General features: G+C 47.0%; 1 protein-coding gene across 4 annotated transcripts in view; it reads right to left on the bottom strand.

Moving 5' to 3' along the window:
* Positions 1–1,661: 1,661 nt before the first annotated feature.
* LOC142304316 (ras-related protein Rab-3D-like) overlaps positions 1,662–24,291 on the bottom strand; it is a 65,122-nt gene continuing 42,492 nt past the window's right edge. For 3 of the 4 annotated variants that reach the window (XM_075346582.1, XM_075346581.1, XM_075346585.1), the window contains 4 exons: positions 17,644–17,871; positions 8,890–9,008; positions 5,726–5,850; positions 1,662–2,522 (listed from right to left, as the gene is read on the bottom strand). In XM_075346582.1, coding sequence (XP_075202697.1) covers positions 2,341–2,522; positions 5,726–5,850; positions 8,890–9,008; positions 17,644–17,871 — 654 coding nt within the window. In that variant the 3' untranslated portion in view covers positions 1,662–2,340. Of the gene's footprint in view, positions 2,523–5,725; positions 5,851–8,889; positions 9,009–17,643; positions 17,877–24,291 lie in introns of all 4 variants that reach the window. The other variant, XM_075346584.1, reaches the window with a different exon arrangement.

The raw sequence follows: 24,291 nt of genomic DNA, 5'->3' as shown, positions 1-24,291 counted from the left end.
GTGGCATATCTCTCTCCCTTTCTATTTTTCTCCCTTCCTTCTTTCCTTTGTTCTCTATTTAAGTGATTCCTGCTTCTGATGTTGTGGAAGACCGAGGGGAAAGATTGTGGGACTCGGCTATATTTGATGCGAGTCAAATGTATTAAATATGGTCACCAGAGTTGCAAGAGTACGTGATTAATGGACTATTGATTGTTATTATCAGTACCATGATGCTATTTTTTCCATTTCTGCATATCAATGATTGCAATTGCTTTTGTGACGCTCTGGCAAAACCAGGTAGTCACACAGTCGAGGCCCCCGCACTACACCTTTCCCACACAGGGTTAAACCAGCCGACCTGAAACCCTATCCACCTCCCTTAGGGTTGGACAGACACACCAGTGGGCGGGACCAGGCGGATGGAGAATGCCCACTTAGGGGTCTAGAGCACCTGGGGCGGGAAACACGTCAGAAAAGAGTTTAAGTTTGGAGTTGAAGTGTGAAAGTCCAGTGAAGTTGACAGGTGCCGGGGTTGGAGCCCTGGTGCCTTGGGTAGGTGGTAGACAGTAGTCAGAGTTAGCAGGAGACGGGAAGATGGCTGCCGGAGATCCGAGGTGGACCGGGGCAGGGTTGTAGCCCGCTGGTACTGACACCGGAGAACCGACCCGGAAACCGTGCACAAGGGGGTACTTGGACCCTGAAGCCAGGACCGGCACCAACGGCCTAGCTAATTAACCAGTTGAGGGCAGGATTTTAGGTCCTGTCCCAACCCAAGTCCCGAAAAGTAACAACCACCCACCAAGGGGGATAGGGCATCCGCCAGGGCCCGGTAGATCCCACGGGTCAGGGTCGACGGGCACGGCTCCCCACGAAAGGACCGGGAGCGGACTCCTGCGTTACACACTGGGAGGTCCATTTGAGAGAAACACAAAGTGCAGAGGAGAAGGACACTGACTACTAGCCCGGGTGTGGGACCAGACACACCCGTCAGCGGAGGCCGGCCACCATCACCTTGGTTTATCAAAGAACACTGTATTTATTGACTCCATGCTTCGGTACAGCCTTATCCAGCACCAGGACCACAGAACCATAAGTGTGCTGAAACCTGCAACCCTGCACAACACTGGGCCCCAGGGTATCGATCCACGACCCCCGGGTCCGGCGCACCCCTCGAGCCGCACCGTAGGTCCGGATCCGAGCAGCGTGGGGACGGCACACTTTTGTTTTGAACACCAATAAAAATGTTAAATTTAAAAAAAAACAAAAAACATCTGGAACCGCAGCCCCCGTGTGAGACTCTGATTTGCCGGCGCCGCCGCCTAGCTCTTCCCCCAGTCACCACCGTCCTCCCCGGGCCTCGCTCCACCTGTGGGGAGCTGGACTATCTGGGCTGCGGTAAAATCAGCCTCGGAGAAGAGCAACATCTCGCAGCGGCGCCTAATCCCTGTCCGCGCACCACAAGGTGGCGCTGCACAGCATCCCCAATTCCCCCTCCCTTTTGAGTCTCTCTTTGCCTGTAGCCGACGGGGCCACGGAGGCGGGTCAGGACATTCACGGCAACCCCACAAAACCACTGGCCCGGTGACGGGTTATGCCCTGCAGGTCCCGTGGGGGGCTACACACAGACCTCCCCTCCTAATACACAGGTCACGCTGTCATACTCAGTCACATTTCATAGATACAATAAAAGGAGAATTCCTTTTATTAAAAATGTAAACATGTGGCATAATGATCGTACACCCACAAGAGAGGGGACATTTCAGGTGTTAACAGCTTCATTTGTGACACCCAAATATATATATAATGTACGAATTTGCACTTCAGTGACCGCGGCGTAATCCCACCCTCAGTCCATCACGGGGGGGTCCCATCCTTACACAGTAACACTTCTATGCCCCCCCCTTCAGAAGGTTCATGCGGAGCAATTAAAAAAATAAAACAAAAACATGCAGAGCGATACTTTGCAGATCCCTCGTAAAGGTGGAATTATTCATGTAGGGGCACATTGGGTTAATCTTTGGCACTTAATGGCAAGGAGACACAGGAAGCCCCTTTGGAGATGCAATCATACCATAGGGTGGTGCATGTTGGCCACATAGACCATGAACTCGGCCCCCAATATTTGTGGGACGCCCGATACATTTCTGTAACAATGGATTAGCTTGGGGATTCCTATGTAACAATGTCTCTCTCTGGAGGAGTCACGCTCAGCCGGGAGTGTGATGGCCGCAGTCACCCCCTTCCCTGTGGGCCTCCTACAGCCCCATGTGGGCAATTACTTCTGGCTGAGCTTTGCATATATCAAGAGACATCTCTCCGACCTAATTGGCCTTTTTCGTGTAATTTTCCGTGACCGGATTAACAAGAGCAGCTATTCTGCTCCTTAGGGGCAGCGTCATTAAGCTGAGTGGCTCCACTTGATGGTACTGGTCCATTCTCCAGGCTCTCGTTCATCTTCTCACAGATGACGTCCACCAAACGCTCGAACACTTGCTTCACGTTGATGTTCTCTTTCGCACTAGCTTCAAAAAACTCAAATCCTTGAAGAGAAGGAGAAACGTGTCAGTAGAGACCTTGGGTCAGTCCCGGCTTTGTTTTTTTTGTTTTAAATTCAGCAATAGAGGCAATTATATTTTTATTTGAATCTTTTTTAACATTATGACATAAAAGCATATTTCTTTTTCAACTAATTATAAAAGAAAAGATGATTATATAACAAATAATTTGACTTTTACTACTTAACAATTTTAAATATTATAAACAGGTTTCGCCAGCTAGTCTTGCTTCTTCTAGGGGTCTCTAACATTTCTTTTTCAATTAAAGTGCATTAATCACCAGGATTGTCCTATATAACCTAAAGCCAGTGCTATACTGGCACTATCAGGCTGATTCTATACATACCTTTAGTTGTCAGCTAGGATGTATAGGTTTTGAAACACAAGCAAGTAAAGTTTGGAAAATGAGCAGCTTTTTGAATGAAAGCAGCTGCCGATCAGCTGATAGCTGGGGTGGGTTTTGATAGTGATTCCCGCGTCCCTGCCTGTCCGTCCTCCCTCAATCTGAAATTTATGCTAATTCTGGATGGAATTGCTTTACTAACTGACTAGAAGGACTTGTGCTGATGTCATACCCATGTGACCAGAAGGGGCGGAGCCTCAGCCAACAGAAAAATAATGTTGCTTCCTTGTATCAGCTATGTTGGCTGAGACCCCGCCCCTTCTGGTCACATGGATATGACATCAGCACAGGTCCTTCTAGCCACTTAGTAAAACAATTCTATAATAGACTTCGCATAAATAACAGATAGTGGGAGGACGGACAGGCAGGGGGCGGGAGTCACTATGAATACCCACCCCAGCTGATCGGCAGCTGCTGTCATTGAAAAAGCTGCTCATTTTACAAACGTTTCATCTTTAAATCTGCAGGATACAGGATCCTGTGACATACCTCATGAGGATTAGATACTTCCCGATCCTCGGGTATTCTATCTTGTGTGAAGACTGCTGGACAAGTGGCCTTCAGTGGGAGACGCTGTTCAATCCCTTGACCCCTGATGAACCCCAATCCCTGGGGGGAAACGCGTCGGGTCGTTGACAAATAATTTGGGGATCTATCCATTTATTTATTTATTATTATATATTTATTATTATATTATTTATTATTATATTTATTATTATATTTATTTATTATTATTATTTATGGATAATCTATTTTGGGATCACACTTGTATGATGAGTATCCCTTTAGGGGCCATGCTACTATCCTTATTTTGGTAGGTTTTTTTTGCAAATGGTCTTTTATGGGCTCATCTTTGTAATTTAACCCACTAATACATCTGTTTATGTTAGCTGGCTTCATTATTGACCTGTGACCTAGGTCCCCATCAAGGTCATTATTGTTTTTTCCCCTGTATCCAATTTATACGGTCTTCTTGACCTGTCAATATGGTGAATATTTGCATTACATGTATATACTAGTTTCATGGCAATTTACAACCTATGCCTGTATATGTGTGTACATGAATGATTTTTTTTACCTGCACGTTCTGAGGTTTGGTGGAGGGTGATCCATCAGTCATAGTTCAGGGTGCAACAGGGATAGCCACTGAGGAACGGGGGCGCCACAAGATCTAGGGTGAATTAACCTCCGTTGTCAGGCAGGTTAAGGCTAGGGTAAGGCCTGTGCCATCCGTGACTACATCAAATAACTCTTCATCTATAAAGTCACTCCCTGTTGCCCCCACTGTCTACCTATCACGAATTACCCTTGTGTAGTATTCACACACTACTATTTTTGTTTGTGATATGTTTGCTGGGGATATTAGCTACATACGAATAAAGTATCAGTGATTTTAGAGGTTTTTGGTTTGTCTATATTAGTATACCTCTGGTACCTTGAGTACACCTTGGTGATTGATCTTTATTACTTAACAATTTAAAATATTTATTATAACACGTGTTTCGCCAGCTAATCTGGCTTTTTCTAGGGGGCGAAAGATGAGTTATAATAAATATTTTAAATTATTAATAAAAGGTCAAATTTGTTTTATATAGTCACACTCTTACTCCTGCTTTCCCATTTCCTTTAGAAACAATTCTATCTGGTGGTGTACACTTGTGTAAATATACATGGGAGGACAGTAATTATAAAATATCATTTTCTAGTATACCATTTAAAGGGATTTCAACTTTCAAAAAACGTTTTGCCCAAACACAAAGATGGGGAGTAACCTATTGTTAAAATTGTTAGTATAAGAAGCTTCTGTGTGAGGTAATATGATATCTGTGGAGAGACAAATAGAGACAGACAGGGAAAAGAGGCAGACAGGGAAAAGAGGCAGACAGGGAAAAGAGGCAGACAGGGAAAAGAGGCAGACAGGGAAAAGAGGCAGACAGGGAAAAGAGGCAGACAGACCGGGAAAAGAGGCAGACAGACCGGGAAAAGAGGCAGACAGACCGGGAAAAGAGGCAGACAGACCGGGAAAAGAGGCAGACAGACCGGGAAAAGAGGCAGACAGACCGGGAAAAGAGGCAGACAGACCGGGAAAGAGATAGACAGACCGGGAAAAGAGGCAGACAGACCGGGAAAGAGATAGACAGACCGGGAAAGAGATAGACAGACCGGGAAAGATTGGGAGTAACCTAGGAAAGGAGCAGTAAACTATAGAAGTATACATTTTGAGATGAGAGAGGATTTTTAATAGAAAGTAAAAAAAAAATTGTAAAGATTTTTGTTTTTACAAATACCATAATTTTAACTATTGAAGGGATTTTTCAGTACTTTATATTGATGGTCTATACTTAGCATAGGTCATCAAAATGAGACCGGTGGGGTTGGAGCTAATCCGTATGTCAGTGGCGGCTTGATGTGATCACTTGCGGATTGGAACAGCACAGTTCCATCAACTATATAGTGGCCACATCACGACGACCGCACATATCACCCCTGTGCTCAGCAGCTCCAGCTGGGTGCAAAACCAGTGTCACTGAGCTCAGTGATTGGCTGCAGCGGTCATACGCACTGCAGCTAATACTCAGACAGGAGCAGCTATAGAGAGTTAAAGCTAGACCCTGCCGAATTGCAGGATCGCAACGTCCCTGCACTTTTCAGGTGCTGCAGAGGCAAAGCCCCCTGTTGGCGGCACAAGAGGGTACACAGTTCGGGTTGGCGGTGCGCATTGTCCTCCCCAGTAAGAAGGAAGCAGAGGACCGCTGCGCTTCTGAAAACATAAGATGAGCCTCACCTAATTCTTCGGCCAGTCTGCGTCCGTCTTCGGCTGGGATGATTCGATCATCTTCCAGGTCACACTTGTTTCCTACCAGTAGGACCTGTGCGTTGTCCCATGAGTACGTTTTGATTTGGGTAGCCCTGTAGGGTCAAAGGGAAAAAAAAATTGGGCATCATATTTTTAGCATTTGTTTTCTGGGGAGGGGGGGGGGGGCATTTTATATTTTGTGGCACCATTATTTTTTAAGAGATTCTGGAATTTTATTTTATTTTTTTACCATTTATTTTTCTGGCATTCACCATGAGAGATAAGTACCTTGTAGATATTATAGTGCACCTCCTGCCATTGTGGTAAGTGCAGCCGACCGCATTCATGACGGGCTGCAATACCAGACACGACCTACGGACACATGTGGCGCTGTTCGGGATCTGAACTGTTTTTATAACCCTTGACAACTATTAAGGGCATTTTTTGCCTCCTTGCAGTGCACACAATAGGGATTCTCGCCTCTTATTATTCTCCCGCACTGTAGGCTAATCGTCGTGGTCCGGTGGGTTTCGCTGGTCTGTGGGCTTCTCCTCTGGCCCCACAATTGAGGTCTCCTACGTCATCTGTAGTCTGTTCAACTTTCGTGCCTGCACAGAAGAGAACAGGAGCTGCACCGGCGGATGAGGTAGGAGGCACCGGACGCGTAAATCAAGGAGGACGACCGCTGGTGACTGCAGGGAAAGATGAGCCACAGAGCTCAGACCAGCCACATCCATCGGACCAGACAACATGGACGGTACAGGAGGATTGTAAAAAGTATTTTGTTAGATGTGCGGGGGAACTGGGCACTAAGGAACAGGTTGGTGGAGCGCTGCTCAGGAGGACTTAAAGGTGCTGGATTTAGTTTATTTGGAGAAAGCCCTATGACAGGTTGCCTTAATAAACAAAAGTATTAGAAGCCTAATCCCAATCTAATATATAAAGCTGAGTGTATGTATTTATGTATGTATGTGTGTATGTGTGTGTATATATGTGTGTGTATGTCGGCTAAAGGAATCCACACCGTCGCATTTACAATCCCGAAATTTTGCACAGACGCCTCATGTGACTCAGGAAACGTCATAGGCTATGTTTTGATGGTAAAATTTAACCCCGCGCTTTACAGTTACTCTCAAAAAAACCTGCCTCCATTAAAGTCATTGGAGCTGGGAGCTACAGGTCATTAATAGGAGCTGTGATTGGTTGCTATAGGCAACAAATAAAATTGTTAGTATAAGAAGCTTCTGTGTGAGGTAATATGATATTTGTGGAGAGACAGACAGAGGCAGACCGGGAAAGAGAGGCAGACCGGGAAAGAGAGGCAGACCGGGAAAGAGAGGCAGACCGGGAAAGAGAGGCAGACCGGGAAAGAGAGGCAGACCGGGAAAGAGAGGCAGACCGGGAAAGAGAGGCAGACCGGGAAAGAGAGGCAGACCGGGAAAGAGAGGCAGACCGGGAAAGAGAGGCAGACCGGGAAAGAGAGGCAGACCGGGAAAGAGAGGCAGACCGGGAAAGAGAGGCAGACCGGGAAAGAGAGACAGACCGGGAAAGAGAGACAGACCGGGAAAGAGAGACAGACCGGGAAAGAGAGACAGACCGGGAAAGAGAGACAGAGAAAAACAGAGAGAGAGAGAGACAGACACACAGAGACAGACAGAAAGAGGGAGAGGGAAAGAGAAAGAGGAATAGTAGGAAAGAGACAGAATGACACTTAGTTACTATCCCGGGCACCGCCGGGCACTACAGCTAGTTGCTAATATAATGTTATGGGCTTGTGGCTCTCCTATCTACTAGTGGATGACTTGTACCAAAAAACAAGCGAATCCCATTCTCCCATTCAGTAAGGTTTTGGATGTGCAGTGATTTTTATTGCCAAGAACAGTTCTTTACAGGTGAAGATCTTCTTGTGCTGTAAAAAGGGGAACAGAGACCCCTTATTCTACAGACAGGTGTGGATCTAGAAGATGCCCCATTAAGGGACGCCGCCCATCCACTTGTCCTAGGTAACCCCGAGAGGTGGCAAATGACACGTTCCTGATATTCCTGACAATTACTGTGCCCACAATGATATTACTCCTTGCTGGGATAATGAATAATCCAGGTAAATGTGAGATCCTGTGACTCGTTCCTCCCACTCCTCGGGCTGTTTGCTCTCTCCGTGGAGCCAGCTCTTCCCTCTCCGTTTACTCCCACGGTCATAGTCATTCTGAATTTTCAAAGAACAAGTTCACCCACAAGCCCATAAAGTTCATCCTTAGAAAGTTTCCCAGGCACAGGCTCGGGAGATTTGTGATGGATTCCTGGCAATACTAAACCCCTATACCTGTATGCCCTGGATTGTGATTTTTTTCTAGCTGCACTTTACAGCCCCGCACCCTTTGATATGATCCCAGGATAAAAACATGATGGGGCTATATACCAGGATGTGGCCAGAATGAGGACATATACTAGGATGAGGCTACATCCCAGGATGGAGACATTATGGGGCCATATATACCAGGACGGGGATATGATGGGGACATACATACCAGGATAGGGCCATGATGTTGGTCATACACCAGGATGGGGCTATATACCAGGATGTGGCCAGAATGGAGACATATAATAGGATGATGCTATATCCCAGGATGGAGACATTACGGGGCCATATACACCAGGACAACGATATGATGGGGACATACATACCAGGATGGGGCCCTGATGGGAGACATAAACCAGGAAGGGGCCTTGATCGGGACATATATACCAGGATGAGGACACATATACCAGCATTTTGCATGTCTTTATAAGAAGATTTTGAATGCTACAATGGCTGGCTCAGATGGTGGGGGGAAATCAAACTTTTCACCAAGGCCCTTTGGACTATATTTACGCACTGCATACTGTATTGTGCTCCATAGCTGCATCCACAATTCTGCAGAGCTGAAATCTTGCTAGTTTAGTGTCTGCATTAAGTTCAGTAATCTGTTGAATGAGAACTTCCAGCATTATTGGAACTCAACTGTTAGAATATTATCTGACAACGACAATTATAACCAGCTGAATTATGAATACAGCTCTGCAGTACAGTACAAGGTAGGCTTGAAAATCCTTGTCTTCCCAGCAATCCCTTAATTTATCATACAATCCCAGGATCGTGGTTATTTTCTCACCAGTCCTGCACGGCATTGAAGGAGTCCATGTTTGAGATGTCGTACATGAGCAGGAATCCCATAGCTCCTCTATAGTATGCAGTGGTGATAGTGCGGTATCTCTCCTGTCCAGCTGTGTCCTGGATAGAGAACACAAAGACATGTAAAGGACAAGACTATAAGCAGGAGAGCGCACGGTGATAATCATCTCTAACCCCGACAAAACACTCAGATGAATGCACTAGACCAGACCTGGGCAACGTGCGGACCGCAGGACACATCCGGCCCACCGGCTTCTCCAGTCTGGCCCATGGACCGAGACAGCCGAAGGGCTGAATACAGTGGGACAAGGGCTGCACCATGCCCTCTCCTGTCCACGTCCCGATATCACCGCTGTATGTATCCTGTACACAGCAGTGAATGCATTGGTGGAGGATAGAGTCGCTGGCTCCTTCTTCCACCAATCAGATCAAAGAGCCGGGAGAATGGGAGAGATTAGTATGTGATTATATATATACATACATACATACACGTAAAGGATGAAACATTTCCTTTGTATTTTAGGCAAAATAAAAAATATATGTATATTCTCATCTTTTTCATTTTAAAAATTACAAAAAAGGAAAATGGTCCAATGGAAAGATTTTGTGTGCTCAGATGACTTTGACCAAGGTTTCGGACCTTAAGGTGAACCTGTCACCAGGTTTTTTCCTTTATAACCTGCAGCCACCACCAGTGAATCCTTATACACGGCAATCTAGAATACTGTATATAAGAGCCCAGGCCACTCTGTATAACATAGAAAACACCTTTATTATACTCACCTGCGGGGCGGTCCGGTTTGATGAACAGAGCCAAGTACTGTGATGTGCAGGAGCGGGGAAAGGTCAGTGAACGCCTACGCATGTACATTACGATACTTTGATCTGCCCTCAGCCGGGCAGTGGGAAGTGCGCAATGGAGGACACTGTGTGGATGATGTAGGACGCGCCATCTACATGGCGTTGGGAAGGAGGACGGTGATGGAAGGAAGAGAGGAGGCGCTGGATCGAGACCAGCAACACCCATCGGACCAGGCTGACCCTGCAAGGTGGTATAATGAAAGATGTTTTTTACCTTATACAGAGCGGCCTGGGCTCTTATATACAGTATTCCAGAGAGCTGTATAAAAGGTCTCACTGGTGGTGGCCACAGCTTATAGGGGACAAATCCGGTGACAGGTTCCCTTTAATTAGCCTGTTAGATTTCTGGCTTGTTCACTATCATCATTAGGATAGGCCAGGTGATGCCAATTTCACAGCTTTATAAAAACACAGCCTACCCTAACTTTGTGCCAAAAAAATAGCTGCCATGGGTTCTTCTAAGCAGCTGCCTAGCACTCTGAAAATCAAAATGGTGGAGGCCCACAAAGCAGGAGAAGACTGCAAGATGACCCAGGAATCTTTCATTACTGGAAGACTTTTCCCAGGAAGAATGGATGAAAATCCCTCAAACTAAATTGAAAGACTCTTGGCTGCTACGAAAAGTGTTTAAACGCTGTGATATTTGCCAAAGAGGGCGCTGCTAAGTGCTAACTATGCAGGGTGCCCAAACTTTTGTATCGGTACACTTTCCTTTTCTGTTAATTTAAAAATATGAATAGGAATATATATATATATATATATATATATATATATATATATATATATATATATTTATTTTAACACAAAAGTAAATGTGTCATATTTAACGCTATGTCTTTTAGAGATCATTGCATCTTCCACTTGCTTAAATGTTCGCAATAAAAGTTATTGTGACCAGGGGTGCCCAAACCTTTGGATTACAATGTATGTGTGCTTCTATCAAGGGGGCTATGTGAGGATTTATACTGTATTTAAAAAAATAAATAAATAAAAATGAAAGAGCAAAAGGGTAACAATGTTTTGAACCTTTGATTTTCAGACTCTATATCTCAACATCCACTACATCTTTGAGCGTGAGACGACCTTCATTTTATAGACAATCATCTTGGCTATCTCATACAGAAATTTCACTTGCAGCGATTTAGCACATGATTAGTTATGCAGATTCCTGTCAGGTCACTGCATTGTTACTGTTTTGCTCTTAGAGGTGGAAAAAGCTTTTTCTTCCTGTATACTACAAATTACAACCTGTTCTCACATTCCCTAATAGCTCAGTGATTGATTTCCAGGTGAAAGGTCACTGATGCGAATCGAGGAGCCATGAAGAAGATTTCCCAAAAAAAGAGAAACAGCATCATCCACCTCATCAATAGTGGTCTATCACCAAAAAAATTGCCAAACTGCATCATGGGAGGCCATGACAGTAGGAGGAATATAAAGTCCGTCCATCCATTCAAAAGCCAAGAGGTGACGACCAGGCAAAACACTGGAGTCAACAAGTCAGGTCATCACAACATCTATCAGTTGTGGAGACACCCGGCAGTGGAGGCGGCTCGTCTGCTTCATACTATGAGATCACAGACGTCCATGCAAGCACCAAGCGACGCTGCACGTTACACAAGTCTGGATTGGTGGGCCGAAAAAAGGTGAAGAAGCCTCGACCTCAATATCGTAAGAAGCGTCGGCTCAAGACTGCAAAGAAGTATGAAAAGTGGAAGATTGGAAACGGGGGATTTGGAGCAATGAGACAAAGTCTATAGACGGCTCTGATGGGGGCAAATGGGTCTGGAAGAAACAAGGGAAAAAGGGGCTAACATCGAGAAATTGAAGGAACTGTCAAGTTCGGTGGAGGAAGCCTGATGAAATGGGGGTGTTTCACAATTAAAGGCGTTGGATACCTGACCAGTATCGATGGTGGTCTCACTGCTGAGCTACATGTGAGTGTCCTACAAGACGAGTTACTTCATACACTCGAGTACTATGGATGTGAAAAGTTCAAATCACCCCCCTTTTGCGCCACAGAAAACAAAGCAATTAAAGAAAAAAAATACACATATCTGATATCATCGCATTCAGAAAAGCCAGATCTATCAAATAGAAGATCAAGTAATCTGATCGGTAAAGGGCGTAACGAGAAAAAAAAAACAAAACAAAAACAAAAAACACACCAGATTTACTTTTTTTTTGGTTGCCGCAACAAAAATTAAAATGCGGTATCAGGCGATCAAAAAAAAATAAATAATCACATCTACCCAAAAATGGTAAAATGAAAAACATCAGCTCAAGTCCCAAAAAATAAACTGGATGATGCTCATAGAACCATAGAATGGTAGAGTTGGAAGGGACCTCAAGGGCCATCAGGTCCAACCTCTGAGTGCAGGTTTTCCTAAATCATCCCAGCTATATGGTTATCCAGCTTCCGCTTGAAAATTTCCATTGATGGAGAGCTCAATACCTTCCGTAGTAGCCTGTTCCACTCTCTGACTGCCTTCACTGCCTCCCGTTGTACCCTATACCACTCCTGACTGCCCTCACTTCCTCCCGCGGTAGCCTTTTCCAATATCTGCCTCCCGTGGTAACCTGTACCACTCGTGACTGCCCTCACTAACTCCTGTGGTAGCCTATAGTACTCCTGACTGCCCTCACTGCCTTTTGTAGTAGTATGTTCCCCTCTCAGACTGCTCTCACTGCCTCCCTTAGTAGCCTGTTCCACTCCCTGACTGCCCTCACTACCTCCCGTGGTAGCCTGTTCCACTCCCTGACTGCCCTCACCACCTCCCATGGCCGCCTGTTCCACTCCCTGACTGCCCTCACTACTTCCCGTGGTTGTCTGTTCCACTCCCTGACTGCCCTCACTACTTCCCGTGGTTGTCTGTTCCACTCCCTGACTGCCCTCACTGTCAGAAAGTTTTTCCTAATGTCTAATCTGAATCTCCTTCCTTTTAGTTTCATCCCATTGCTTCTTGTACTTTCTTTCTAATGAGAATAGGGTATTTCTCTCTGCATGTGACTACTTTTCAGAAGTTTCTCTTTTCTTGGGAACTCTTCCTCACGGCTGCTCCTAATTTTGAACCAGTGACCTTTCGCTTGGAAATCCACCTAATAACACACTGAGCTATTAGGGAATGTGAGAACAGGTTGTAATTTGTAAACTAAAGGAAGACAAAAAATCCACCATCAGAAGCAAAACAGTAACAATGCAGTGACAGGACAAGAATCTGCATAACTAATCATATGCTAAATAGTTGCAAGTCACATTTATGTATGAGATAGCCAAGATGATTGTCTAGAAAATGAAGGTCGTCTCACACTCAGAGCTGTAGTGGAAGGTGAGATATGGAACCCGAAATTCAAAGGTCCAAAACATTGTTACCCTTTTGCTTGTCATGTTTTATGAAAGTTAATTTGATACAAAGTTTGGGCACCCCTATTAATGTTAACCTTTTTTCTTTATAACAATTTGGGGTTTTGCAGCAGCTATTTCAGTCTCATATAGCTAATAACTGATGGACTCAGTAATATTTCTGGATTGAATTAAGGTTTATTGTACTAATAGAAAATGTGCAATCCGCATTTAAACAAAATTTGACCGGTGCAAAAGTATGGGCACCCTTATCAATTTCTTGATTTGAACACTCCTAACTACTTTTTACTGACTTACTAAAGCACTAAATTGGTTTTGTAACCTCATTGAGCTTTGAACTTCATAGGCAGGTGTATCCCATCATGAGAAAAGGTATTTAAGGTGGCCACTTGCAAGTTGTTCTCCCATTTGAATCTCCTATGAAGAGTGGCATCATGGGCTCCTCAAAACAACTCTCAAATGATCTGAAAACAAAGATTATTCAACATAGTTGTTCAGGGGAAAGTACAAAAAGTTGTCTCAGAGATTTAAACGGTCAGTTTCCACTGTGAGGAACATAGTAAGGAAATGGAAGAACACAGGTACAGTTCTTGTTAAGCCCATAAGTGGCAGGCCAAGAAAAATATCAGAAAGGCAGAGAAGAAGAATGGTGAGAACAGTCAAGGACAATCCACAGACCACCTCCAAAGACCTGCAGCATCATCTTGCTGCAGATGGTGTCAATGTGCATCGGTCAACAACACAGCGCACGTTGCACAAGGAGAAGCCGTATGGGAGAGTGATGCGAAAGAAGCCGTTTCTGCAAGCACATCACAAACAGAGTCGCCTGAGGTATGCAAAAGCACATTTGGACAAGCCAGTTACATTTTGGAAGAAGGTCCTGTGGACTGATGAAACAAAGATTGAGTTGTTTGGTCATACAAAAAGGCGTTTTGCATGGAGGCAAAAAACACGGCATTCCAAGAAAAGCACTTGCTACCCACAGTAAAATTTGGTGAAGGTTCCATCATGCTTTGGGGCTGTGTGGCCAATGCCAGCACCGGGAATCTTGTTAAAGTTGAGGGTCGCATGGATTCAACTCAGTATCAGCAGATTCTTGACAATAATGCGCAAGAATCAGTGACGAAGTTGAAGTTACGCAGGGGATGGATATTTCAGCAAGACAATGATCCAAAACACCGCTCCAAATCTACTCAGGCATTCATGCAGAGGAGCAATTACAATGTTCTGGAATGGCCATCCCAGTCCCCAGACCTGAATATCATTGAAAATCTGTGGGATGATGTGAAGCGGCTGTCCATGGCTCAGCGACCATCAAACTTAACTGAACTGGAATTGTTTTGTAAACAGGAATGGTCAAATATACCTTCATCCAGGATCCAGGGACTCATTAACAGCTACAGGAAGCGACTAGAGGCTGTGATTATTGCAAAAGGAGGATCTACAAACTATTAGTCACTTTTATGTTGAGGTGCCCATACTTTTGCACCGGTCAAATTTTGTTTAAATGCGGATTGCACATTTTCTGTTAGTACAATAAACCTCATTTCAATCCAGAAATATTACTCAGTCCATCAGTTATTAGATGTATGAAACTGAAATAGCAAAACCCCAAATTGTTATAAAGAAAAAAGGTTAACATTAATAGGGGTGCCCAAACTTTTTCATAAGACTGTATGTAATTTGTAAGATAGTGTCTAAAGGAGGAGTTGGCTTTTTAGTTTCTCAGTGACAGGCCAAGAATGAGACCATGCACACACTTCTTAATATATGATATATTTGCGGGCTCTATATTTATATTCATGGCTGATAGTTTTGGTACCCTTGAAATTGTTCCAGAAAATGAAGTTACATAGTTACTAAGGTTGAAAAAAGCCCTCGGTCCATCTAATTCCCTCTTCCTCCACCAGTTCTACATTTGGTCACTAAGTCATTTATAACCAACAATGTTGTGTAGTGTGGAAATCCTCCAGCCCTGATATAAAGCTGTTATAGTATCTGCCATTACTACCTCTTGTGGTAGTGTATTCCACAGTCTGACTGCTCTAACTGTAAAGAACCCTTTCCTATTTAGCTGCTGGAATCGCTTTTCTTCCACTCGCAGTGAGTGCCCCCTGGTCCTTAGTACTGTCTTTGGAGAAATAAGTCATGTGCCAGTCCTTTATATTGACCACACGTGTATTTATACATATAAATGAGATCTCCTCTGAGACGTCTTTTTTCTAAGCTAAACATATCTAACTTTTTCAACCTCTCATCATACGGGCGGCCTCCATTCCTTGTAGTAGTCTAGTTGCCCGCCTATGAACTGACTAACTTCTGAATGTCCTTTTTAAAATGTGGAGCCCAAAACTCCCATATATAATATGTTATATATATTACGATCCCATATTCCAGATGTGGCCTTACAAGTGATTTATAGAGGGGTAATAATACGTTGGGATCACGGGATCTAATCTCTCATTTTATACACCCTAGAATCTTGTTTGCTTTAGCAGCTGCTGCCTGACATTGAGTGCTGCTGCTCAGCTTATTTGTAATGAGAATACCCAAGTCCTTCTCCTATTCTGTAGTCCCGAGTTTACTTCCATTTAATGTATACGCAGCTATAGGTTTACTCCGTCCTAGGGGCATTACTTCACATTTATCAACATTAAATCTCATTTGCCAAGTATATGCCCATTCTGACATCTTATCCAGATCGTTTTGTAATATTGTACTATCAAGGTCAGTTTTTAATATCCTACATAGTTTGGTGTCATCAGCAAAGACTGACACTTTACTATCAATTCCATCCACAAGGTCATTAATAAAGAGATTAAAAAGAAGTATTTCTCTCAGAAAATTATTACAATCATATATATGTTCTGTTATTCACATGTTTATTTCCTTTGTCTGTATTGGAACAACACAAAAAAACAGAGGAAAAAAGGCAAATTAGCAAACTCTTCTTTATAAAGGGTTCCAGGTCTCTCATATCTGAAGGTGTCTTCTCTTCTCTTATCAGTAATTTTCAGATCTCTCCACAGGAGTCAATGGGGTTTAGATCCGCACTCATTGCTGCCACTTCAGAACTCTCAAGCGCTCTGTTTCCATCCATTTCTGGGGCTTCTTCAAGTGTTTGGAGTCTTTGTCCTGTTGGAAGACCCATGACCTAGGACTTAAGGGTGCTTTACACGCTGCGACATCGCTAGCGATCTCATTAGCGATGTGACACGCCAGATCACAGATAAGATTTCCGAGATCGCACATAGGTCATTTTTGTAGCGCCGGTCATATGTGCGATCTCGGCAAATCGTATGTGCGATCTGGCGTGTCACATCGCTAACGAGATCGCTAGCGATATCACAGCGTATAAAGCACCCTTTACACTTGGCTTTCTGACACTGGGCACCACATTGCCACCCAAAGTCCTTTTTTAATCTTTTACATTTCATGATGCCTTACACACAATCAAGGCAATTAGTGGCAGAAGCAGCAAAACAACCCCAAACATCTCTGACCTCCACCATGTGTGATTGTAGGCACTGTGTTTTTTTCTTTGTAGGCCTCATTCCGTTTTCAGTAAACAGTAGAATGATGTGCTTTACTAAAAAGCTCTATCTTGGTCTCATTGGTCCACAAGAGTCTTTTCCAGAAGGAGTTTGGTAACTCACATATAATTTAGCAAACTGCAGTTTAGCCTTTTTATGTCTCTGTGTCAGCAGAGTCCTCCTGGGTCTCCTCAACAGCGTTTCATTTCATTCAGATGTGGACGGATAGTTCATGTTGACACTGATGCCCCCTGAGCCTGCAGGACAGCTTGAATTTCTTTGGACCTTGATTGGGGCTTATCCACCATCCGGACTATCCTGCGTTTCAACCTTTCATTTTTTCTCTGTCCACGCCCAGGAAGATTAGCTACAGTGTCATGTATTGTAAACTTATTATGTTGCACACCGTGGACAAAGGAACATCAAGATCTCTGGAGATGGACTTGTAACCTTGAGGTTGTTGATATTTTTGAACAATTTCAGACAGTTCTCTTCTCCTCTTTCTGTTCTCCGTGCTTAGTGTTTCCCACACAGACACACAATGCAAAGATTGAGTCAACTTCTCTCATATTTATTTGGTTTCAGGTGTGATTTTCATATTGCCCACTACTGATACTTGCAACAGGTGAGTTTTAACGAGCATCACATCCTTATAATAACGTTATTTAAAAAAAATTTTGGAAAGGTGCCAACAATTTTTCACCGCCCGTTTTGGAGGTTGTGTGTGAAATTACGTCCAATTTGCTTTTTTTCCCTCTTATTTTTGCGTTGTTCTAATACACACAAAGGAAATAAACATGTGTAATTGTAATAGTTTTCTGGGAGAAATAGTTACTTTTTTGGAATAATTTCAAGGGTGCCAACACTTTTGGCCATGATGGTATGTATACATGTATTCTTATAGGTCATGTCCGGTTGCTGCTGAAGTCTGGGGCACATTCACCCATCACATACACAACAATTGTTGATTTCTTACCCAGATTTGCAGCTTTACCCTCTTCTCATTCCTGTACACGGTCTTCACCTTGAAGTCTATCCCCACGGTGCTGACGAAGGCGGAGGTGAAGGAGTCATCGGCGTAGCGGAACAGGAAGGAGGTTTTCCCCACACTGCTGTTCCCGATGATCAGGAGCTTAAACATGTAATCAAAATTCTGGTCGGCGGCGTCCTTCTGTGGTTGGCGGGTGTCATTGGCAGATGCCATCTGTCCTAAGAGAACAAGTATCGTATCATATGGCATTTCTGTGCAAAGTCTTCTCTACCCTTCTGGTCATCAAAGTCTCAAAAGTCACTTGTAAGATAGCCCGGTCTCAGGTCAAAGTTTATCAGCAGAAAAGTGGAACCGCCAATTACTTTTGACCAAAACATTCAGTACCTCCCAATTGAAATGATGGGGACATACAGGTAGGGCTTTGTAATTGTGGCGCCCTGGACTAGCCAGGTCGTCACAGGTAACACACATACACCCACACCCCCTCTAGACAGCAACATTAGCCAAACACAAAACCCTTGTTGCCTCCCTCCAGGGTCTGATGTCCACACCAGGTGGGGCAGAGCCAAATGGTTGGCCCCACCCACCGAGGAGTTCACAGGCCTGGAGGCGGGAAAAGGAGTAGAACCGTTCAGGAGGTTGAAGTGAGAGGAGTGAAGTGGAGAGTGTCTGGGTTTGTTGCCCAGGCACTGACAACAAGGTTGGCAGACGGTGGTGGCCGTCTGCAGGAGTGGTGGATCGGCGCGGAACCGTAGGACCGGGGTCAGGCGGTGGCCCGCCGGTACCGACCGGGGAGCGAAGTGAAGCTAGCACACACAGGCAGGGCCATCGGACACCGACTAGGCTTGGAGTCGCCGTTAACAGTCAAATCCGAGTGTGACAGGAACCCCAGGGGTTTCCTAACAACCAAACACCCGTTAGAAGGCAACCGTCCGCACCGTGAGGGTATACAGCTACCGCCAAAGGCTAGAGACCCAAGGGCCAGCGCCTGCGGGCAAACGGGCTCCTCCAGCATCCATACACCGGAGAGCGGACTACCGTTGGGGACCCATCGTAGTCAAGACAGTACACAAAGGTGCAGGGAAAGACAGCCGCCATCACCTGTCCGGGGAGAGACACTGCAGCCGGCTGCGGGACTCGTCCATCCAGCCGTTTGGTTTACCGGAGACTTTGTGCATCTCTTGCTGAGTGAGTACACCCGTGCCATCCGGCACCGTGCCGCGCTGTCCCTGCAACCCTGCACCTCACCTACCCTGCCTCCCCGTTACACCACCGGGCCCCGGGACCACCAACCCCTACCCACGGAGGGGGAAAACAACATCCCAGCTGCTCCCCACCATCGCTCCCGGGATCCCCGTCGCCAGCAGCGGTGGTGCCCATCTTCACCACAACCCGTGGGTGGCGTCACGGACTAAATCCCGCAAACCAACCACCCTTTTCACTCACGGGCGAGGAGCGCCGCTCGAGTCCCCGGATCCGGCCCACCGCTCGAGACACCGAGCAGCAGCAGCAGCGCCGGACCCGAGCGTTAGCGAGCGCAGCGCCCCGCCACCCGCGACATAATCACTGAACTGGAGGATGGTGCATGAGCGGTGGCATCTCCAGTGATGGTCAGTAGTGGCATGAACCCTTCCTTATATCTGTCATGGCCTAAAAGCAAAACCCACCTATAGTGATTCACCCCTCGTACACACTACACGGCCAAAAGCATCAAATGAAGGATTTTCATTCAGCTCTATTACCAAAGGTGTAAAATGCAGCCCCGTGCCCCTGGTGTTTACCCTACAACCCCCACCATGCCATCTGCCTTTACTAATGTGACAGAGCGTCCGGTGGTGCAGAGCTCACTGATACCAGCGCATCCTGTAATAGGAACCACCGGGGTAACAAGTCCGTTCCTGACATTTCTTCCTCCTGAATCTTCCCCCATCACCTGTGAGGGATATTATTGAGAAGTGGAAGGAACCGTAGCAACTCAACCACGAAGTGGAGACCCCGTACCGTTACAAGCGAGGGGGGGGGGGGACGAGTGCTGAGGAGCAGAGGGAAGAAAAATCACCACCGCTCTGGTGACCCCATAACTGCAGAGTCCAGACCTCCTCTGGTAACATCAGTACAAACACTGTGCCCGCTGGGAGCTTCATGGCCGAGCAGCTGCAGCCGTATATCACCAAGCACAATGCCGAGCCATATGTGACGACCTGGACTAGCCAGGTAGTCACATACATAATAACATCCCCACCCCCCCCACCCTAGACAGTAACAACAGTCAATCAAAAACCCTTGTTGCCTCCTCCAGGGTCTGATGTCCACACCAGGTGGGGCGGAGCGAGGCGGTTGGCCCCACCCACTGAGGAGTTCACAGGCCTGGAGGCAGGAAAAGTGACAGTTTAGTCTTGGAGGTGAAAGTAGGAGGTCAGAGAAACTGCGTGTGCCTGGGTAGGAGCCCAGGCACTGACAGCAAGGTTGGCAGACGGTGGTGGCCGTCTGTAGGAGTTAGCGGAACTCTGCAGAGCCATAGGACCGGGGTCGGGTGTTGGCCCGCCGGTACCGAACCGGGGAGCGGAGTGAAGCTAAGCACACACAGGCAGGGCCACCAGACCCCGAACAGGCTTGGAGCCGCCGTCAATAGTCAAATCCGAGTGTTACAGGATCTCCAGGGGTTTCCCAACAACCAAGTCCCGACAGAAGGCAACCGCTCACACCGTGAGGGTATACAGCCACCGCCACAGGCTAGAGATCCAAGGGCCAGCGCCTGCGGGCAAAACGGGCTCCTACGGCATCCATACGCCGGGGAGCGGACTACCGGTGGGCAACCACAGGAGTCAGAACATTCTAAAAGGTGCAGGGAAGGACAGCCACCATCAGCCGTCCAGGGAGAGCACAAACACTGCAGCCGGCTGCGGGACCCATCCATCCAGCCGTTTTGGTTTACTAGAGACTCTGTCAGTGATTGTCTGAGTGAGTTCACCAGTGCCGTCCGGCACTGCACCGCGCAGTCCCTGCACCCCAGCCATCCAGCCTCCCCGTTACATCACCGGGCCCCGGGATCACCAACCCCTGCCCACGGAGGGGACAACATCCTAGCTGCTCCCTACCATCTCTCCCGGGATCCCCGTTACCAGCAGCGGTGGTACCATCATCACCACGTCCCATGGGTGGCGTCACAAACAATCTCCCCAACCAAACCATCCCTTTTCACTCACGGGTGAGGAGCGCTGCTCGAGTCCCCGGGTCTGGCCCACCGCTCGAGCCACCGAGCAGCAGCAGAAGCCCCGGACCCGAGCGTGGCGAGCGTGTCCCCTCCACCCGCGACACATACATCACCACAATGCCGAGCCATACATCACCAAGCACAATGCCGAGCCGTACATCACCAAGCACAATGCCAAGCCGTACATCACCAAGCACAATGCCGAGCCGTACATCACCAAGCACAATGCCGAGCCATACATCACCAAGCACAATGCCGAGCCATACATCACCAAGCACAATGCCGAGCCGTACATCACCAAGCACAATGCCGAGCCGTACATCACCAAGCCCAATGCCGAGCCGTACATCACCAAGCACAATGCCGAGCCGTACATCACCAAGCACGAGCCGTACATCACCAAGCACGAGCCGTACATCATCAAGCACGAGCCGTACATCACCAAGCACAATGCAGAGCCATACATCACCAAGCACAATGCCGAGACGTACATCACCAAGCACAATGCCGAGCCGTACATCACCAAGCACAATGCCGAGCCGTACATCACCAAGCACAATGCCGAGCCATACATCACCAAGCACGAGCCATACATCACCAAGCACAATGCCGAGCCATACATCGCCAAGCACAATGCCGAGCCATACAATCGCCAAGCACAATGCCGAGCCATACATCACCAATCACAATGCCGAGCCGTACATCACCAAGCACAATGCCGAGCCGTACATCACCAAGCACAATGCCGAGCCGTACATCACCAAGCACAATGCCGAGCCGTACATCACCAAGCACAATGCCGAGCCGTACATCACCAAGCACAATGCCGAGCCGTACATCACCAAGCACAATGCCGAGCCGTACATCACCAAGCACAATGCCGAGCCGTACATCACCAAGCACAATGCTGAGCCGTACATCACCAAGCACAATGTGGAGCCGTACATTGCCAAGCACATGCAGAGCCATACATCGTCAAGCACAATGCAGAGCCATACATCGCCAAGCACAATGCCGAGCCGTACATCACCAAGCACAATGCCGAGCCATACATCACCAAGCACAATGCTGTGTGTCAGATGGAGCGGTGTAGCTGCTACCACTGGACTCTGGTGGAGACGTGTTCTGTCCAGTGATAGAGCAGTGTGATCTATCTGGCATTGCTAGGTGAATATTACCCCCTGACTACATTGTGCCCGCTGTACAGATGCTGGAGGAGGATGATGCTCTGAGCTGTTGTCAGGGCTCGGCCTCAGCCATTTAATTCAAGTGAAGGAAAATCTTATTTTTTCAGCACAAGACATTGTGGACATTTGTGCAGGAACAGTTTGGAGAAGATCCTTTCCTGTTCCCTATAACTGTGCCCAGTGCACAAGGTTCATACAGACCTGGAGGGGGGACATGACGGCCGCACAGAGCCCGGACCTCAGCCCCATCCAGCTCCTATAATGGAGATTGTGAGCCCGGCCTCCCCCCAACATCAGGGTGTGACCTCTGAAATGCTCAGAAATCCCCACAGACGCCTCCGAAATCAGGTACAATCCTTCCCAGAAGAGCGGGAGCCGTTATAGCTGCAGAGGGGCTGACTCCATATTAAAGTGTATGGATGCTGAAAGCTCCTGGAGGTGTAATGTGAACACGCCTCTATACTTTCCTCCATATATTGTACCTGGGCTGTTTGCTAATATGAGGTACGAGCAGTGAGGAGTAAGTAGGTCCAGATTGTGTAAGAACTGCTACTAACACGGCTCCTGCCAGGGATGGGTCAATGTGGTTCTGTGGGCTCCTCGCCAAATAACACAGAATTAATGAGATACACGAGATGTACTCGAGTGACTTTATGTCTTCACTATATAGGGCCTCCCTCACACGTCCGTGTCTCCGGTACGTGTTTGGTCCGTTTCCTCACGTGCTGGAGACACAGGTACACGTAGACCCATTAAAATCAATGTGTTTTGCCATGGACCGTGTGGAGGATACGTGTGCCCGTGTGCTCCACACGTAGACATGTCCGTTTTTCTCCGCCATCACGGGTGTTACATGGATCACACACGGACCACACGGATGTGTTCCGTGTGACACGCACCAGAGAAAACACACGTGTCTGTGAAATAAAAAATTCTATACTCACCTTCTCCAGCCCTGCTGTCTCTGCCGCTGCTGTCACTTGCTTCCGACCCCCGCTCATTATATATTCACTCCACTGTGGACCGGAAGCAGCAGCGGGGAGTCAGCAGGATCGGAGACCGAAGATCAGCACCGCGGACAGCAACGCCAGGGACAGGTGAGTAGAAAGTTCCCGTTCTCTGTGTGTTATCACAGATAGCACACGGAGAACACACATGTGCCATGAACACGGCACACAGAGGGCAATACGCACCTTTGACACGTCCGTGAAAAACGTTTGTGATTTTACGGACGTGTGAAGGAGGCCAAAAGATGAACGCGGCCTTCTGTCCTAAGCAGAGTCGGCGCGTGTGCTGTGCTGTGTTCACGTCACGATAGCACTGTGCATGTGCCGCCGCCTCCGGCCTCCTACACGAACATCATGGTGAGGAACCGCCCACCCTCGTCACATGCGTCATGGTGAGGGAGGTCAGCAGCGTGTGAACATCACGTGACCTGAAGATGGCTGCGCCTGTACGCAGGCTGATGACTGCTGTGCTGTGGTGCAGGGCACGGCCTGTGCGGGCCGGGGAGGCGGGATGCAGGGATTTGTATTCTGCACCAGGGAGCGCGGGGCCTCCATAGAGGCTGCATAGTGCTGTGTGCATAAGGAGGCCGGCAGTGGGGTCTCAGAGCAGGACGCCCAAACAGCAGGAGGTGGAGGATCTGCTGAAGCAGGTACAGCAAGCCAAGGTCACTGACATCACTGTGCCAACTACAAGGGTGCACGCTGCTGCTCTCTGCTGTCTGCCAATACACACACATGTGTGGTCAATTCACTGACGTCACCTGTGCCATCCATAAACACCCACAAAGTCCTTCCCCGATGCTAAGTCATTGACACCTGAGTGTACAACGGGTTCAATAGTTAGTATATGTAGACACACACATGCGTGGTCAATTCACTGACGTCACCTGCGCCATCCATAAACACCCACAAAGTCCTTCCCCGATGCTAAGTCATTGACACCTGAGTGTACAGTTGGTTCAATAGTTAGTATATGTAGACACACACACTTGACAGAATACAGGCTGCCACAAATAGCATCTGTACAGCAAATTGTGAGAGTAATCTGAACTGTCAGATACAAAAACGACCAATCGTCCGATTGTAACTTTACATTTTCAAAATAGCTCAAGATTACAGTACATGTCATGTGATGCATTAGTTTTCTGGCTTGTAGATAACCGTTCCAGCCACGTCCCTGTTGCCCCCTACCAGCTCCACCTCTGTCTGCTTCTAAAAACTACAA

Source organism: Anomaloglossus baeobatrachus, chromosome 4 (genome assembly GCF_048569485.1).
Source record: "Anomaloglossus baeobatrachus isolate aAnoBae1 chromosome 4, aAnoBae1.hap1, whole genome shotgun sequence".
Lineage (NCBI taxonomy): Eukaryota > Metazoa > Chordata > Amphibia > Anura > Aromobatidae > Anomaloglossus > Anomaloglossus baeobatrachus.
This window is presented reverse-complemented; position numbering and strand designations above follow the sequence as displayed.